Source organism: Vicia villosa, linkage group LG4 (assembly GCF_029867415.1).
Source record: "Vicia villosa cultivar HV-30 ecotype Madison, WI linkage group LG4, Vvil1.0, whole genome shotgun sequence".
Classification (NCBI taxonomy): domain Eukaryota; kingdom Viridiplantae; phylum Streptophyta; class Magnoliopsida; order Fabales; family Fabaceae; genus Vicia; species Vicia villosa.
The window spans coordinates 16,987,526-17,007,268 of record NC_081183.1 but is presented as its reverse complement, the minus strand read 5'-3'; the positions used below and the strand labels follow the sequence as shown (position 1 = coordinate 17,007,268).

General features: G+C 30.4%; 3 protein-coding genes across 3 annotated transcripts; all 3 read right to left on the bottom strand.

Moving 5' to 3' along the window:
* Positions 1–5,786: 5,786 nt before the first annotated feature.
* Positions 5,787–6,733, bottom strand: LOC131598900 (glutathione S-transferase 3-like). Its single transcript, XM_058871467.1, has 2 exons — positions 6,419–6,733; positions 5,787–6,320 (listed from the first exon to the last, which is right to left on the bottom strand). Exons 1-2 carry the CDS (start codon positions 6,731–6,733, stop codon positions 5,973–5,975), a joined length of 663 nt encoding a protein of 220 aa, XP_058727450.1. The 3' UTR covers positions 5,787–5,972.
* Positions 6,734–9,594: 2,861 nt separating this feature from the next.
* Positions 9,595–10,410, bottom strand: LOC131596823 (uncharacterized). The gene has a single exon (XM_058869560.1). The coding sequence runs from the start codon at positions 10,408–10,410 to the stop codon at positions 9,595–9,597; it is 816 nt and encodes a 271-aa protein (XP_058725543.1).
* A 6,900-nt stretch (positions 10,411–17,310) lies between these two features.
* Positions 17,311–19,224, bottom strand: LOC131598899 (probable glutathione S-transferase). Its single transcript, XM_058871466.1, has 2 exons — positions 18,769–19,224; positions 17,311–17,859 (listed from the first exon to the last, which is right to left on the bottom strand). Exons 1-2 carry the CDS (start codon positions 19,087–19,089, stop codon positions 17,515–17,517), a joined length of 666 nt encoding a protein of 221 aa, XP_058727449.1. The 5' UTR covers positions 19,090–19,224; the 3' UTR covers positions 17,311–17,514.
* Positions 19,225–19,743: the final 519 nt, after the last annotated feature.

Genomic DNA, 19,743 nt, shown 5'->3' with positions numbered 1-19,743 from the left:
CCAAGTGACAGATAGCCCTTTCTTTTTCTCTTTGAGGTAGGTAGGACATTCAGCTCTATATTGTCCATATCCTTCACATCCATGACACTGAACCCCTTTTTCTTGATTGGGCTTCTCTCCAGCTTTGAATCTTCTACTTGGATCATAGGTCTTGCTGATGTCATTGGAAGTGTTCTTGACATTGAGTCTGAACTTCTGATCAACTCTTTTAATAAATCTGTTGAATTGTTTTCCAAGCATGGCTATGGCTTCTGATAAATTTTCATCACTTCCACCATTGCTTTCTCTTGAATTATCTTCGGTGTTGGAAACAAAAGCTATGCTTTTGTTCTTCTTTTCAACAGACTCACAAATACTCATCTCAAAGGTTTGTGGAGAACCAATGAGTTCGTCCAGCTTCATGTTGCTGATGTCCTGGGCTTCTTCTATGGCAGTCACCTTCATATCAAATCTCTTAGGCAGTGATCTGAGGATCTTTCTCACCAGTTTTGCTTCAAACATTTTTCTCCTAAGGCTCTTGAGTTATTTGCAATCTCAAGGACATTCATGTAAAATTCATAAATGGTTTCATCCTCTTTCATCTTGAGATTTTCAAACTTAGTAGTGAGCATTTGAAGTCTAGACAGTTTCACCTTGGATGTGCCTTCATGAGTTGTTTTGAGAATATCCCAAACCTCTTTAGCTAGATCACAGTGCTGCACAAGTCTGAATATGTTCTTGTCAATTCCATTGAACAAGGCATTTAAGGCCTTGGAATTGTCCAAAGCTTGCTCTTCTTCAGTTTTGTTCCATTGTGCTTTAGGAATTAGAACAGTGGTTCCATCTTCCATAACCTTCTCAGGATGTTTCCATCCACTTTCCACAGCTCTCCAGACCTTGTTATCCACAGAATTTATGACAGCTACCATACGAGGTTTCCAGTAGTCAAAGTTAGAGCCATCCAGGATGGGTAGTCTATTCCCAAACACTAACAATTCCTTCTCCATAGTACCAGAATTTTGTTGTCCCTAGATCTCACCCAGATGTAAACAGGCAGGGTGCCTGCTCTGATGCCAATTGAAAATTCTAGGAACTCACACGCGATGTCGTGCTGGATGTTATGACATCCACTATTACACAATACAAAATGTTAAAACAGAAACGCATAAAAACAGAAAAGAACACATTAAATTGTTCATCCAATTCGGTATACAACAATACCTACTCTGGGGGCTACCAAGCCAGGGGGAATCCAATATAAGCAGAATTAATTCGGAGTTAAACTCCTCCGTTTACAACTCCCCACTTAAGACCTACCCAATGTAATTCTAATCTATTCGTAGACCTGAGTATCTCCACTCACCCCCCCTCAATCACAATAGTGATTACAAACAAACATTAACAAATTGAGAGAGAAGACACACTTCAAAAACACACATTGATCTGCTTAAAAGCTTCAATCAAGAGACACACACTCGTGCATAAAAGCTTAAAGTGAAAAAAATACATAAACAACCTATTCCAATACAATCATCAAAAGACAATTGTTTGGAGTACAAGACACAACTCTTCGTTCCAAATTAGGATTGCAGTCTTCTTATATGCAGCTTTTGGGCCTCGGGCTTTTCAAGAATCAAATTAGGGTTAACCAAGTTAACCTAATTTATACGTCATCTGGTTTTACAGAATGTGCTGTCAGCGAAATCTTCTAGATGAAATATTCAGCACACAATAAAAGGTTTCCTAAATTGTAGATTGAGAGAAATCAGTAAACACAATAATAAAACATAACCGCTCCTGCTGTCAGACAAGGATGTCATGGCATGGGTCATGACATTCACTAACAGAATCTGTATTAGCTTAACACATATGCAACCTGCATAACACAATATAAATCATATCATGACATCAGTCAAGATATTAAATACCCAGGTATATTTTGCCACAAATGCAGCCAACATGAAAACATCTACAAGAAGTAAAACATGATAAAATAAAAAACAAAGATAATTTGTTGAGTTTGTACCCTCCATTTCTAAAAAAAACTCAGATGCCTTTAACAATGCGGTGGAGGTGAGAAATGTGGGTGGATTTGCTTTGAAGAAGGTGATATGAAAATGACGAAATGGAGAGAAACTAATATGAGTTAGCTTTGAAGATGTTGTGAAAAATGATTCATCCTAACCATGATTCATCTAGACCTCTTGTTTTAGCCGTTGTTTTAGGAAATCAAGGATGTCCTTCTTTGGCATTTGGAGGTAATAAGTTAAGTTCTTATTCTCATTTTCTCGTTTTCGTGTTTTCTGTGACTCATATAAACATTAGTATTATACCTTTATTGTTCCACTTACATTTTAACCGCAAATAAAAGAGACCCTCTCAAAAAAGCTTGGTTTGTTAAAAGTAATACTCCATCTGGCCATTATTATAAGCAAATATCCTCTTTTTAGGTTCATTGAATAATGAATGTATCAGGTCTTTTATGTAGACCAGAGACATTCATTACTTAATGAACCTAAAAAGAGAATATTTGCTTATAATTCAGGTCGGAGGGAGTATTTAGTTTAAAAAACTGCTTATATTAAAATTGCTAGATAATGTGTTCTCCATTCTTGTACAGGAGTTCGCGCCCATGACTGGATTAATTTGCTGATTTTGATCTCTGCAATTTGGCGCTTCATTTGGTGATCATGAACTTGCTTGGTTAAATTGGTCTGGTATTTTTTTGTTTTTTGTTTTTTTGGTTTCAAGAGAACCATAGTATTATGTACGCAGGGCCGGCCCTAGGGGTAGGCCACCAAGGCTACCGCCTAGGGCCTCATTTTTTTATATTTATATATTATTAGTTAATTGATTTTTTTTAAACAAAACCTTTTTAATTAATTAAATTAAATAATAACACTTATTAAAAATTTATAATATTAACAATTAGTTAGGATATGTATTTTATAATTGATTAATTTAAAAATTAAAGTCGTTTTATATTTTTCGAGACTCTGTGTAAATTTACGATGGTTTAACTGTAGAAAATTAATAGGCCATATTTTATTATTATTTAATTATAATTAATATTTTTAGGCCTTTTTTAGCAAACAATTTAACCGTGAAAACTTTTGGATCCTTTGCCGTAGCCCGCCTTGCGCTTTTAAGTTCTCTAACATAAATAAATACTTGAAATTTAAGTTTTTTTAAGAGAATTTTGCTAATATTTTTTCAATTATGATTTTTTTTTAAATGAGAACAAGTGTGCTTAGATGTATTGATTGTATTATCAATTGAAAATAAAAAATATAATTTATTGATTTTACATCCTAAAAAATCTAAAATCTAAAATATATTATTCTAAAAAAGATATTTTTATTATATTAAAAAAATTTAACTTAAATTTTTGCCTCAGGCCTCAAGATGTGTTGGGCCGGCCCTGTATGTACGAGAAATACTTGCATGGATACGAACCTAAATCAATATTTTTAGGCACAACCAATAAAAAGTGAGAAAATTGACATTTGTTAAAAATTTAATTTTGTTTTTAATTGCTATCATGGGGGTGGTTGGTTTAATGGAGAAGAGAGATAATTTTATTTTAATTTTTTAATTAATAAATAAATATGATTGGTTGTGTGTAAAGTTATGATTGTGTCCATATAAGAATTTTCCATTATATACATGAGTTACATGAAACAGGATTTAAAGATGTCACTGAGATTGAGATTTAGATATTTTGGTCTCTTTCAAACTATGTCTTTAATGATAAAATACAAAAGGTGTTTTACATGTATATTTAAAATAAATGTAATAAATGAAGTGCATATAAAAGATTGAATACATGCTAACATTACATGTGCCCTAAGGGTTAATATATTGTAATTAAAAAAATTAGTATAATAAAATCATGTTTAAAATTTCAAAAAATTAAATACATCAAGAGAATATTTTCTAATTAAAATATTATTAACATGTGTCATTAATGTGTCATTAAAACACATGTTAGCATTTTCTTTATAAGGTAACCGATCCATGAAGAAGACTTGTTTGTTTCTATAGCCAATTTTACCGCCTTTGTTTCTTGTCAAAAGTGAACTCAGTTAAGCTGGGTTTTTTTTTTGGCAAAATACCCTTTTTAGCTTTATGTTAATTTTGAGGTTCATTTTGGTTCCTTAACTTCAAAAAGTGATATATTGGTCTCTTAACTTCAAAAAGTGACATATTGGTCCCTTAACTTTTCAAAAGGTGTCATTTTAGTCCTTTTAATCATATTAGCGACGGGTTTAGAGACCAATTTTTGAGTTTTTCCGGACTAAAATGACACCTTTTGAAGAGTTAAGGGACCAATATGACACTTTTTAAAATTAAGAGATCAAAATGAACCCCGACGTTAATATAAGGGACAAAAAGAGTATTTTGCCTTTTTTTTTTTTTTCTTTCAAACCGTTGAAGATTTGGCTTTTTTTTTGGTTGAAAGTGATTGGTGAGTGGTGATCCGAAGGAAGGGTTGTTTTGTGTTTTATTTGGTGGATTTTGCAGGATAGCATGCTCTGCTTAAGTACCGGATCTTATGTTGATTGATAGTGGTGTGTGGTTTATTGCTTTTTTGGGTGGAATCCAATTTTAGTTGGCAGGACATTAATTTGTCTTGCTACCCCCTTAGAGTAACTTCCATTGAAATGGGAGTCTTTTGATAAGTTCGCATACTGTTTTGAAAAACCAAACACCAATGTACCATTGCATCAAATATAATAATAATAATAATAATAATAATAATAATAATAATAATAATAATAATAATAATAATAATAATAATAATAATAATAATAATAATAATAATAATAATAATAATAATAATAATAATAATAATAAAAATAATAATAAATAAATAGTTAGTTTTATTGGTTTTACTTCATTTTTTTATTATTTTTCTATGTTATTTTAGTAATTCTTTTGTTTTTAAATTATGATAATTTAAAATTTCATTCAAGTCTTTACATTCAAATTTGTACACTGTAATTTTTGTATAAATTAATATTGTAAGTTTCAAAAAACTAAATATGAATAACATATTCATATATGAGAAAAAGTTGTGAGTCTTAAGAATGAGTTGTTTTAAGATAATGTGATTTAGTGAAACCCTACAAAATCAAAAAATGAATAGCACCATTTGAAATACATATGAAAGGTGGGGTAATCTCCATTTTGTATTTATTTGTTCGTTTTTTTAGTTATATAATAGTCGTGATGGGCTCGCAACAAGGCCGTCTCAATATTTTGGAGGCCCTGTGTAGGTTAGTCATGGTTTAACCATTACAAAATAATTAGAGGCCCTAATTAACCTCATTTTAATAGTGGAAAATATTTATGAGGCCCTTTTTAGTTACAGTTTAATCATAAAAAATTTGAGGCCCTGTGCGGTAGCCCGCTTTGCACGCCCTCAAAGACGGCCCTGGCTCGCAAATATGCCATCTTTTTAGATTAAAACTTGTAAACACTTGTGTTAACACCTCTGTCCGCAAAAATTTTAAAAAAAGTGTGGCAAACATATATATATATATATATATATATATATATATATATATATATATATATATATATATATATATATATATATATATATATATAGAATATGAGTTTAAAACTTTGGTCTATTCTGTCAAAAGTTCAGACAAAAAGTTAGAGCACAATAAAGAGGTAGAGGTTTTGTTAGTCCAACTTAAAACATGTCGACATTATTAAGACTAGTCCTACTTCTAGAGAATGGACTCACTGCATAATTTAAAATAGTAAGATTATTTATTGATCATATAAGAATGCAACATTAAACAACCACAACAACATTCATTCCTCCTAGTTCTAAAAGTTATTATAATGTCAACACACTCATAAATTCTCTAGCAAAACATAATAAAGTAACCAAAACACTACCAAACACTAAGACCTTACTACAACAATAACACACTTAACAAACAAACATTATTGACTAATACGATTCACCAAAATCTCTAATCTTCATACCCAGGTGCTTTCTTCCCGGCAACAACATACTCATATATCTTCTTCTCATCAGGAAGTGATTTCGAAACACTTTCTTTCTCAACGCATCTCTTTCCCCAAGCCACGAGTTTAGGAGTCTCCACTTCAAATTTGAAGTTACCATATTTCTCAAAAGTATAAAACCAGCTATAAAAAGGAACCAAACCAATATCAAGATACCCAAAACTCTCACCACCATAAAAACTCTTGTCACCTAATGTCCCCTCTAGTGTCTTAAAAATAGAGATCAACTCCTTCTTAGCTTCCTCATATTCTTCACCTTTTGAAAGCCACACTTTCAACCAAGTATCAAAAACCTATATTAATTCAACATAAAAAATAATAATGAGTATATTTTTTTATTAATAATATTTTTTTATTAATAATATATACAAAAAACAAAAAATGTTATTACCTTTTTGTCAATGTAATCAACCCAAAATCTAGCTTGAGCTCTCTCATAAGGATCAGAGGAAAAGAATGGATTTTTGTCATTCCAAACCTCATCAATGTACTGGACAATAATTCCAGATTCAGAAATGGATTTACCATTATGGATAAGAACCGGAATCTTCTTATGAATAGGGTTAGATTGAAGAAGCAAATCACTCTTATTGTTAAAATCTTCTTCTCTGGATTCATAGCTAATACCTTTTTCAGCTAATGCAATCCTAGCCCTCATACCATACATGCTAGCCCATTTATCCAACAGAATCACCTCGTTTGCCATTTTTCTACAAACACCAATATGAACTACAAAGAGTAAAAAGTGGTTATTTATAATGTGTTTGATTTATATTTTTACATCAATTGTATCGAACTAAATTTATTACTATAACGTTGTTTTTAATGGAAAATCACATTATACTAGGTAGTGTATCAAATACTCCAAACAAAAGTCTGTTAAAGAGAGTTAATGTATTTAGACAAGATTTCAGTTAAATACATCAACTGTATTTGTCGGACTTTTTGTTTAAATTTGTGAGAAAATAGTGTTTCCCAATACAAAATCACGAGTACCAATCACAAGTCAAAGATATTGAATTGAAGCAACAGATTACAATGTTTGTCAGAACATTTGAAGCATGTTCTCTTTGAACCAGGATTCACAAAACCGAGTACTTTATTTTTTCTGTTGGCCATGACTCACTGCACTTTGTTTTGTACTACTTAATACTAACAAGGAAACATTAAATCGTACTATTAAATACATTAAAATTTAAGAAAATTATTAATAATGTCTAATAACCATAAATAAAATAATCACTAAAAAATTCTTAATTAACTAATGTTATCATGTCTAAAAAATATCTATTTATCCAAGGCCACTTAGATGAGATGGTAAAAGATCTCTTTTAATTTAACTAGAGATATTGAGTTTGATTCCGGTCGTGAACACGCAACGCAACAATGTTAAAAATTGATATATCTTAATTCTATTAAAATGTTATTGTGCATATTTTAATTCTGTTAAGGAGTAGCTGTGCGGAGACATCAAATGTATGAACACGTTAATATCATCACGTTAAAAAATGATACTCCCTCTATTTCTTATTAGGAAATTTCTTTCCCTACCTCCCTCTTTTCTAGATCACCTCCGGTGAAAAACCCAAAATACCCTCACTTCGGAAATGCATTTCCGAAACGCTTTTTTTTCTTTCAAAATTTGTCTTATTTCGGAAATGCACTTCCGAAAACACGAAAAAAAGGTGTTTTCGGAGATGCATTTCCGAAAACACCCCTTTTTTGGGTTTTCGGAGATGCATTTCCGAAAACACTTTTTTTGGGAGGGGGTGTCTTCGGAGATGCATATCCGAAATATTCCAAGACCAAATTGGCCTTGGAATGTTTCGGATATACACTTCCGAAAGAATTCAATAATTATTAAAAAAATTAAAATCAAGGTGAATCAATACAATTAATAGGTATAAAATCAAGGTGAATCAATAAAATGAAGGTTAATCAATAAAATCAAGGTGAATCAAAATTTCTTAAACAATTTTAAAGTTAAAAATAATTTTTAACTTATATAAATATATAATATATAAATATATAATAATTAATATATTAATATATAAATATATAATAATTATTATAAATTAAAACACTCATTTTTTTAATTTTTATAATTATTATATAAATATATAAATATATTTATAATTAATATATAATAATTATTATATAAATATATAAATATATAATAATTTTTATAAATATATAATAATTATTATAATTATTATTTAAATATATAAATTAAAACACTCATTTTTTTATAAATATATAACAATTATTATAAATATATAAATAAAAAATTATAACCTATTTTGTAAGTGAAATTATTTTAATTTTTTTAATTAAAATTATTTTAAATTTTAAAATATGAATCAGGATAGAAATATATAATAGCTATTATTCATAACTCATAAATTATATCAAAATATATAATAATTATTATTCATTACTCATAAATTATATCAAATTTATGATATGTGAATTAATTAATATCTTAAAATTAATTTTTGGGATTTTTTAAGATTTTTTTGTTGTTTCGGAGATGCATCTCCGAATTAGTCAAAATCCCAATTTTTGGGATTTTTTCGGAAATGCACTTCCGAAGTCTGGAAAAATTTAGAAAAAAAAATATTTCGGAAATGCATTTCCGAAGCAGGGTAAAATGGGGTTTTCGCCGGGTATGACCCCCATAGGGAGGTAGGTAAAGAAAAAATCTTCTTATTATAAGCAAAATTTTACTTTTTAGATACATTGAATAATTAATGTATCTAGACTATATATATTCCTAATACATTAATTATTCAATGTATCTAAAAAGTGATATTTTGTTTATAATAAGGAATGGAGGAAATATATTTTAGTTTAATTAAGAAAGTTTAGTTAATAGTTGTGCAGACGTAAGTTTGAATCCGCAACACCTTACTTATTCGAATTTTTTCCCCACATGCCACAGCTGTGAAAAAAATCTACCCAAATGCCACACTCTGAAATTTATTTCCCAGAATGCCACAGCTGAGGGGGTTTTCGCCAATCAAGATGGAGACAATGGTGGGACCCACCTGCTGAAAGGTCCATGTCGCCAATCAAGGTGGAGACATGGTGGTCCCCACCTGACACACACCATGATGTCGCCATTCCAAATGGGGACAACCCATTTTTTTAATTTTTTTTTTTTCGTTTTAATGATTTTTTTTTTATATGTAATATATATTTATGAGATATAATTATGTTATATGATCCAATAAATTAATTATATACTTTAAAATCATTTTTTAATTAATTATAATTATAAATAAATTTTTTAAACATAATTAATACAAGATATTATTTTTTTATTACGAAATAAACTTTAATACAAATTATTAAATTAAAAACAAATATTATTAATTATAATTAATACAACTTAATATGTATAATAAATAAAAAAATAGTAGCTTAAAAACAAATATATTTAAACTGAATAATATAATATTAATACAACGATGAATAAAAAATATTAATTTATAAGCAAATATTATTAAATATAATTAACTCTAAAAGTATGAATACGAAATTCATACATTTCATACAAATGAAAAATCAGTGTTGGCGGTGAGTAGGGTCGTCTTGTTCTTGTGTTTCTTGTGTTGGAGGTTGAGGAGACCAAAGATGAGTTAGGAATTCAATATTATGGTCGACATCAAAATCATTGATATTAAGATCCAAGTTTAAGTTTGGGGTGGATTGTCTTCGCGGCGGGTCATTTTGGATCACGGTTGGGAAGTAAGAGGTGGTGGGTGGTGGATTGTGTGAGGAGGTTGAAGGGTTTTGTTGGATGTAAGGGGATTGTTGGTGTTGGGTTTGGTAGTTATAATTTGTTTGAGAGTGGGATGGGGTGTATTGTGTGTAGGAGGTGTATTGTGGGTCAACGTAAGGGCTAGAAGTATGTAGTTGAGAATAATTGGGGTTAGGATGTTGTTGTTGGAAAGGTTGAGGTTGTTGTTGGAAGAATTGAGGTTGAGGTTGTTGTTGGAAGAATTGATGTTGAGGTTGAGGTTGAGGTTGTTGTTGAAATGGTTGAGGTTGAGGTTGAGGTTGAGGTTGTTGTTGAGACCCACTTGGAATTGAACGGGGGTCAGTGAGATAGTGTTCGTATGATGCATATATTATTGGAAGCGACCTATACCAATGCATGTACTCTTGCGATGGTTTTGTCTCCTCTTCTAATTGAATTCCCTGCAACATATATGATTCTCTATCAGTCCAACATTGTTGCTCTTCGTGAAAGAGTTCAGTCCATGCTATTTTTTTGGACTTGTTTGTATGCATCCTGTGATGTTCTTTGAGGCACTGTGGTGGATCGGGTATATTTTGTACATAGCCAAATTGAAGCCTCACTCGATCACTTTGATGCATTTCAACAATATGGAAACAAATTATATACGTTTTCGCACTCCAAATCAAACTATCTTGAAGTCGTGGGGGCGCAAATCCTAGATACGGCCTCCAAATAAACTGACAAGTATAATTAATTGAATAAATTAGTTAGTGTAATGAAATAGAGTTAAAACAAAATGTATTCTCAAAAGGGTTGATGAATAAAAACCTGATCTGGCCGCATGTGATCAATTTTAAACCGGTATCCTTCGAGATAGTGGCGTGGGTTGTTAGTGAATTTCATGCCTTTAACGCACCATCTAAACAAAATTAAAAAAATAAAACAATTATTCAAAACAATTATTATACATATTAAGTTGTATTAATTATAATTAATAATATTTGTTTTTAATTTAATAATTTGTATTAAAGTTTATTTCGTAATAAAAAAATAATATCTTGTATTAATTATGTTTAAAAAATTTATTTATAATTATAATTAATTAAAAAATGATTTTAAACTATATAATTAATTTATTGGATCATATAACATAATTATATCTCATAAATATATATTACATATAAAAAAAAATCATTAAAATCATTAAAACGAAAAAAAAAATTAAAAAAAATGGGTTGTCCCCATTTGGAATGGCGACATCATGGTGTGTGTCAGGTGGGGACCACCATGTCTCCACCTTGATTGGCGACATGGACCTTTCAGCAGGTGGGTCCCACCATTGTCTCCATCTTGATTGGCGAAAACCCCCTCAGCTGTGGCATTCTGGGAAATAAATTTCAGAGTGTGGCATTTGGGTAGATTTTTTTCACAGCTGTGGCATGTGGGAAAAAAATTCTACTTATTCATCTTTAAAGAGTGAATTCGAACCACAAAACCATTTGGAAAAGATTTGAAAAAGATTATCTATTTTAAAATAAGGTTCAACATATTTCTATTGTGATCTTTGTGGCATACTATATCAAAAATATTTATTAAATGCGTAAATTAAAAAATTTTACAAAAATTGTAGCAGTTTAAGGATAACATGAAAAAATCTTAATTCAAAAGGAGAATAGATTATCATAATTTTCACTTTCAGCGTGAATACTATAAATTTTATTATAAATATATAAAATTGATCTATTTTAATTCTATTTTGCACGCATAGGATATTTAGTTTATAAAAAAAACTGAGCTATTTTAATTCTATTAAAAAATAATTATGCAAAGACATTAGATAAAGAGGCACGCTAATATCATCACATCTAAAAATGATATATTTTAGTTTTGTCAGAGCAATTCAATTGATACGACATCTTATTTATTTATCTTTAAAGAATGAATTTCTTTTTTAAAGAGTGAATTTCAACTATTAAACCGTTTCAACATGTTTCTATTATGATCTTTGTGACACACTATAACCAAAATATTTATTGAATAGGAAAATTAAAAGATTTTATAAAAATTGTTGTAGTCTAAGGATAACATAAAAAATATCTTAATTCAAAAGGAGGCTTAGATTGTCACAATTTTCACTTTCAGCGTGAATACTAGAGACACTATAATTTTACAATACAACTTTTTTCTCAAAATATTAGAGACTTTATAATTTAATTTAATCTTACAAACATATTTTTGACAGACGATTTTTACAAACATTTTTCTAATATTACTAATCAAATATTCTTAATAAACACTCAAGAAACTTTGATAAGATAGTAAGAGATTTCTTTCCTCTTAACCATAAGTTTTGGATTCGAGCTCAGCCCTTAGTACACAACAATATTAAATTCTCTTGAGATGGAGATTTGCCATGCTTCCGACGGAGTGAGTGATACCTACAAATATTCCATAACCTTGAAGTCGTGATATTGGGCTTGGACCACTTGAATATTAGTTGGATCTTTTCCCATATGCGCCAAACTAATTACACCTTTTATCGGTCATGGACAGTAGCCCCTCAAGTCTTAGTTGGCGTAGTAAGGTAATGGGTTGAGTCTAATGTTTCATTAGGGCCGTGGGCTGTACATGGAATCACATGAAGGTTTGAATCTAACGTTTACTCATTAGGAATCCATTGGTGGGATCGTTATCGATAATCTTTATTGGATTGATGATTGGTCTGAAGACAAAGTTGACTATAAACATTGTCTATTTGGCTTTAATGTGTTTGAATATATGTGGCGTTGTAGAACTCATCGAGGTTAAGCTTTGATCATTATTTGACTTTTGTGTCTTCGATTTTATTGACAACCTATCATCTCCGAGAACAATTCATCGGTCAAGGCGCATTAAAGATAACAAAATATTTGATTTGCTTGATTGGATGTCAAAACCTTTTGCCTTACATTTGAAGTTTTGATTAGATTTGATATGATCTTATTTTATTTGCAGAAGGTTATAGCCAGATTGAATATCCAAGCCCAAACATTGCACTGGCTTATAAAAGAAGGAGCCTAAACCTAATGACAAAGTGTGAAAAATAAGGAGAAGTTATTTTTGCAAGAGTCTTGGGGTTTTTAGGAGTCTTTTAGAGTACTGTGTTTGTGCATGTCACTCATGTATCATGTTGATACATAGAGTTTGACTGATTGTTCATTGTTCATTGTTAATCACTCACAAGCTTTTAAGCAAAGACTGTATTGTGTATAATTGGAAGTATGTCTTCTATCAATTGTTATTGTCGTTGGCAATCACATGGGTATGATTGAGGAAAGTGAGAGGGGGTTCTCATATCTAAGAGTGTCCTAGGTAGAAGTTGCATTAGATAGTGATTAGGTGATAATTTGTAAACTAGGGTTGTTTAGTTTTGGGAGGTTTTTGCACCACAACTCAATTATTGATGGTCATCCGCATCTGCCTCCAATGCATGTTTCCCAATCCTTGTTAAATTTCCAATTGACTATTCCTCATTAAGGTTGAAGTCAATATGCTCTAAGATTTTTGTGATCATGGTACAATTAGTTGGTGCAACGAAGATCACAAATCTCAGCAAATTCTTCTGGAGTTAAATAAATTTGATGCTTTCGTACCTCAAAAGTGATGATCCCACAACTCAATTATTGATGGTCATCCGCATCTGCCTCCAATGCATGTTTCCCGATCCTTGTTAAATTTCCAATTGACTATTCCTCATTAAGGTTGAAGTCAATATGCTCTAAGATTTTTGTGATCACGGTACAATGAGTTGGTGCAACGAAGATCACAAATCTCAGCATATTCCTCCGGAGTTAAATAAATTTGATGCTTTCGTACCTCAAAAGTGATGACCCCCTCATTGTAGTTAAGGTTGTGATAAAAGAATTTCAATAGAGTTGGAAACATTTCTCTTGGGGTACATCTGATCAAGTTCTTCAACCTTGCTTAGACGGAGATATTAAAAAACTGGAAATTTTAAAAAACCCCCAATTCCAGGAAGTAGTTTGGGATGATATTCCTTGGAGCATAATCTTTATTAAACATGTTTTCTTGCTCTTGTGTTGAAAAATTGTTGGAGAAGTAAGCAGGAGTAAAGTTGCTTCCAAAAGTTTTTAACTCTCTTTGGCGCCATTGGTGATGATGATAACAATACTCAAGTACAACTCACAATCTCACAAGAAAACAAGATAAATAGAAAGCCAGAGAAATTAAGATGAAGGTAGGATTTGAGATGAGATGAGAAAAGAGGAAAATACCTACAAAACTTATGTGTTGCATAACTTTAATTTACATTTTAAGCCACTGAAGCTGCAAAGCATATCTACAAAATAAATTAATTTTTTATTTTTGGTGCCTAAATATTTTTATGTCCTCTTACTTTAGTAGATTTATGATGTCTTGAGTTATACCTTTTTTACCATATTAAATTATGCATTTTTGAAAATCATAATGGTTCTAAATGACCATGCTTATAAAAATGGTTACATTTATAAATAGGATGACCAATTTTCTTCTTATCATGGCAAATATTAATACATGATTAATTTGATTGATACCCTAATCTAGGTTTATTATATGAAGCTCTCTGATTAGATAAAATTAAATTTAAATTTTCTTTACTCTTAGTGAATTTACCTAGGTCTTATGCAATCTGCTAACATCATTTTCAGCAAATTACAGGTTTCTTATTTTTTTAGATCCTCACAATTTACTTCTAATATAAGCTAATTCATTTCTAAGCATTTCATTATTATTTTCAAGAAATTAAATGTGATCTTTAAAGTGACCGATATTTCTTTCTAATTTCTCAATTTCTTTAAACTTGATACTTAATTCAAACATTTATTTGTAAGTCAAAGATGTTACCTTATCATTGTCTTTTTCGTATCTAACTTTGAAACAGATGGCATCTTCTTCGTCAGATTTCTTGGTTGATCTCCCAGAAGATACTTCATGTGAATACTTTGATGAACTTCCGCATAAACATTGAATAAATTTATCACGAGTCTTTACACGAATCTTTGTAGGAATCTTTTGAAGTTTCTCCAATTGATTCTTCATGTGTTGTTACAACTTTTTCATATGATGCATCAAGATTTTTGTATGTTGAATTGAGCTTTTGATTACCTATTTGTCATACTACTTTTCAATGATGGCTCTTCCAATGATCTTTCATATATAGTGATTATTCTTTTGTTTTACACTTCTGGTGAAGATCTTTCAAAAGCTTATACTTTGAATGATGAAGATCCTTTTTGATGTATTTTAAATCATTTCCTCATTCTTAAGTAGTTGAATTACTTCTCCAAGCTTCATCATGATTTTCTTTTTGTTTGATCTTTCTTGAAATTCATAAAAAAAAAAAAAATTTATCCTCGAAGTTAAGTACTAAATCAAGTTTCTGATACCAGTTCTTGAATCTTAGATATTTGCTAGAAGCAAATTTTTTTAGATTAAAACAAATACTTGAGAATCATCCCTTATTGATACCATGTATCTTATTTTCTTGGATGCATGTGTTCACCCTTTCTATCTTATTTGGAACTTCATAGATTTCCCTAAGGGAGTCCTATATTTCTTTGAATTTTCTACAATTAAAGGCATGAAAGAACTCTCTAGTTCTTAATCCACTGGTCATCAAGAACTTGGCTTGAAACTGAAGTTAAACTTTTCTTTTTTCTTCTGTGGTCTCAAATAATTTGGTTTGTCTACTAATTCATTATTTATTAAATAAATTGGGACAAAAGAACCGTTTAAAATGAAATTTCATAAATCAAAATTAATTGAATAAAAAAATATTTTAATTCTTTCTTTCCATTATAACATTTCTCAACCATTATAACTTATTGAATTTTTACTTTTAGAAATTTAAACTATTCTAAACAATAATTTTGCCATATGTTATGAACATGTAGTGTTTTAAACTAGATTAAGAGTTCACAATTTTTATTCCATATTTCTCCCACAATGAATTAAATAAAAGGGAGTAAAGATGTTGCCAACACCATTGAGTTTGTGGTAAAGAATAAGAAACATGAGAGATTTCTTTTATTGATAACAACATTGATTTTATGGATTCGGAGAAGAAGATGAAGAACAATAATCAAAATTTAAAAATAATTAGTACTGGTTGAATTTTGTTGTTGCTAAATCAGACACAAAAATTAGTCTAAGCCACATGGTATCCAATATCAGTGTAATAAAAGTTTATTGATTAACTTTAACTAACAGAATAGACGAAAAGAACTAACGTGGTTTAGTTTATATATTAAGAGACTCAAATGATATTTTTTTAAATGTAAGAGACTGAAATGATCCTCGTATATAAAAAACGGGATGAAAAAAGATATTAAACATTAATTTTATTAGTTAAATAGAGATTAGATAGGGAATAAAATAGAGAAATAAAGAAAAGGAGATAAAGAGAAATGGATAAGGCATAAAGAAAATAAAACATTGGTAAATAAAGAGATAAGGGAGAGAGAACATGCACTAAAGATTTATATATTTTCGATCTAACCACTTACCGTATTCATGTCCTCAAAAGTTTCCTCTTGAGAGTTCCACTAAAGATGTAATTTTATTTTACAAATTATGCCCATGAACCTTCATACAATCAAATGGAGATTTTAATTGGCTAATCTCATGAACCAAACAAAAGATTTTAACAGGCTAATCTCCAAACCAAACTGATTTTTTAACTGACAAAACTCACAAACCAATTAGAGATTTTAATCGGCTGATCTCAAAACCAAACAAAGATTTTCAAAGGTTAATCTCAAGAAACAAACAACTAATTCTTTTAATGATATTAGACAAAAGATAACTTCGATGAGAAAACAAAAGATGAAGTAGAAATGAGTAAAAAGTGATAAAGAATAGTTAAAAATTTATTTTCTAATGTAAACATGAAATCAGGAGAAATCCTATATTTATAAGAGAAAAATTTGCTAAAACAATAATTCTAGAACTTTTTAATGACATAATCGATTAACGTACCCTAGTTGTTAATCGATAAAAGGCTTACAAATGACGACAATCTAATCCCAAAAAAAAAAAAATCCTACAATGATTATGTGACTTAATTGAATAAGAGTATTTCTAATCGATTAAGGAGTCTTTTGTCTTACTCTAATCGATTGAACTAAGTTTTTAATCGATTCGACAATATAAATACTTTTCAAATGATTAAGAACACTCTTAGATCAATATCACATAACCTTTGATAGTTTTCCCAAAGATTTTAAGGTGTTTTATAAAATTGAGAGAGGTTTAAGAAATATTTTTGAGTGTGTATAAGCTGCTTTAATATTTCGAAAATTACTCTTATACCTTTACATTCAACTGATCATATAGATACAATACTAGACGAACTTTCACAAGCCCTTTCATACTCATCCTTCATGCTTCACTTATTTAGCAATTTTATACAATCATTATTTTAAATAATCACAAAATGTTACCAAACAATTAACTTATATTCTAAATTAAAAGTGCAACAAATATCAAAATATCATCCAATATATTTAACATTGTTTTCTGAAACTACAATAATAATTGAATTGAATTTATTCTTGCATTGCATAGGTAGAAGAAATTATAGAATCTGAACTTACATAGCTATTTTCCTTTTATTACATAACTATTTCACAAAAAAGGTGAAAAAAGTTTACAAAACACAAGAACTCAATTCAATTGTAACCATGCATCTCCAAGACTCCAACCTACTCAATGCCTAACAATTTTCTCATGTCAACAATGAACTCATAGATCTTATCCTGATCAGGAAGAGACTTGGAAACACTCTCAGTCTTCATGCATCTCTTAGCCCAAGCAATGAACTTAGGACACTCATTCTCTAAGTTGAGATTGCCAAAGGTCTCAAAGACTTTTAATCTGCTGTAGAATGGGATGAGTGAAATATCCACAAAACCAAACTTGTCTCCTCCAAAATAAGACTTCTCTCCAAGCTGTTCCTCTAGCAATTTGAGAGTATCTATGAATTCCTTCTTTGCAACTTCTTGTTCTTCTCCTTTTTGGGTGTAAATGTTTCTTCCAATTGAATATATCTATTTGATATTAACAATTAGCAGACTCAATCATATTTAAGAACAAAATTAAAAGTCCACTGATAATAGACAGAGGTAGTATAAGCAAAATCACCAAACTCAGCTATGTTTAATATTATTGTTCTAAAAGTATCCCTGGCAAAAAACAGACTTATCTTCCTACTACATGCCTTTGTCAATAGGCTTTGTTTTCAGCATTGATCACCATAGTTCCCAAATCTGTTTGTATATCTTTTAGCTGCTCTCTCAAAATACACCAAATAACCCCTTCTTTAGAGTTGTTTTAAGTTTTCGGAGACCCTGTGTAGATTAGCTGACAAAATAAATAGGGGTCTTATTTACCAAAATTTAACCGTGACAAATATTTTATGAGGCCCTATCTAATCGCAGTTTAACTGTGCCAAATTTTATAGACCCTGCACAGTAGCCCGCCTTGCACGCCGTCATAAGACGGCCCTCATCTTACCGGTACCACCATTGATTGTATCATATGCCCCTTCCTCTCCAACATCACCATACAGAGTCTTAAGCTAAGCTGGGAATGCAGGCAAAATATTGAGTTTAGGTACATATAGAAATTGAATACTCCAACCCCTTAGTTTTAGTAGATAACCAATTAAGTGTAGTCATTATTTTGACCAATAAGTTATCATCTAAAGCATACTCTTTCACCTCGAAAATCTCATTTCTACAACCAACTTCTCTAATCTCACCAAACTAACTATACAATTGTAACAAGTATTGTGCCTATATGTGCAAGTGCATAAGCTAATAATAGTCTCACTAAACTAACTATACAATTGTACCACTTAAGTATAGTGCCTGTAAGTGTAAGTGCATAAGCTAAATTCTTGGAACAGTGTATATATAAAAATGCAGCAATATTGAAGCTCATAAGAAGGGTTATACCTTCTTGTCAACAAAATCAGCCCAGAATTTAGCTTGTGATCTCTGGTAAGGATCAGAAGGCAACAAAGGAGATTTATCATTCCAAACTTCATCAATATACTGAACTGCAATGAGAGATTCACAAATAGATTTACCATTGTGAATGAGAACCGGGATTTTCTTCTGAACCGGGTTCATTTCTAGCAGCAAAGGGCTTTTTTTCAAAGACATCAAATCTTCCTCTATGTATGTATACTTGATACCCTTTTCAGCGAGGGCTATTCTGACCCTTATTCCAAACGGGCTAGGCCAAAAATCTAGCAGAACAACCTCGTCTGTCATGGCTACTATTTGAGGATTGATGAGGATGATGGGAAGTTGAAGTGGTGGCGAATGAAAAAATTAAGACGATGTAGTGCAGTGATGGGAATTTGAAATCTTTGACTTTTATTTAGAGAATATGGAAACCAACTAGACTTTGCAATTTCTAGGTTGGATCTATATTTATTTATTTTTCAAATAAGAAAAAGTTGCACTACACAAACATCTGAATAAAACTCTATTTTAACAGCATTATGAAAATATCTCAATACACCTCATAATATTTTTGGACATCTGGCGCAATTACATTTATGTCTTCTGTTTCTGTACACATCTGCTGGAAGTATTTTAAATTGAAAAACATTTTTGGAAACTCTCAAATAATTCAGTTAAAAAAAAGGTTTCGTAGATGTATCTACGGAACAAATCAAAGTAAAATAAAAAAGTGCTTCCGGAGATACACCTCCGAAAACAGAACGAAAACTTTGGCAAAACACATGGTGTGTGAGAAACCTATGGAGTGAGATAAGATATTCTCGATTGTATTCTATAGTGAGATTTATAACTTATTGAACTAATTAAATAAAAAAATATGTTACGGTATACTTTATTCGATTTCAGATAGACTAAGGAATATTTTGTGGAATTCTATATATAAATATTGATTCTTAACAC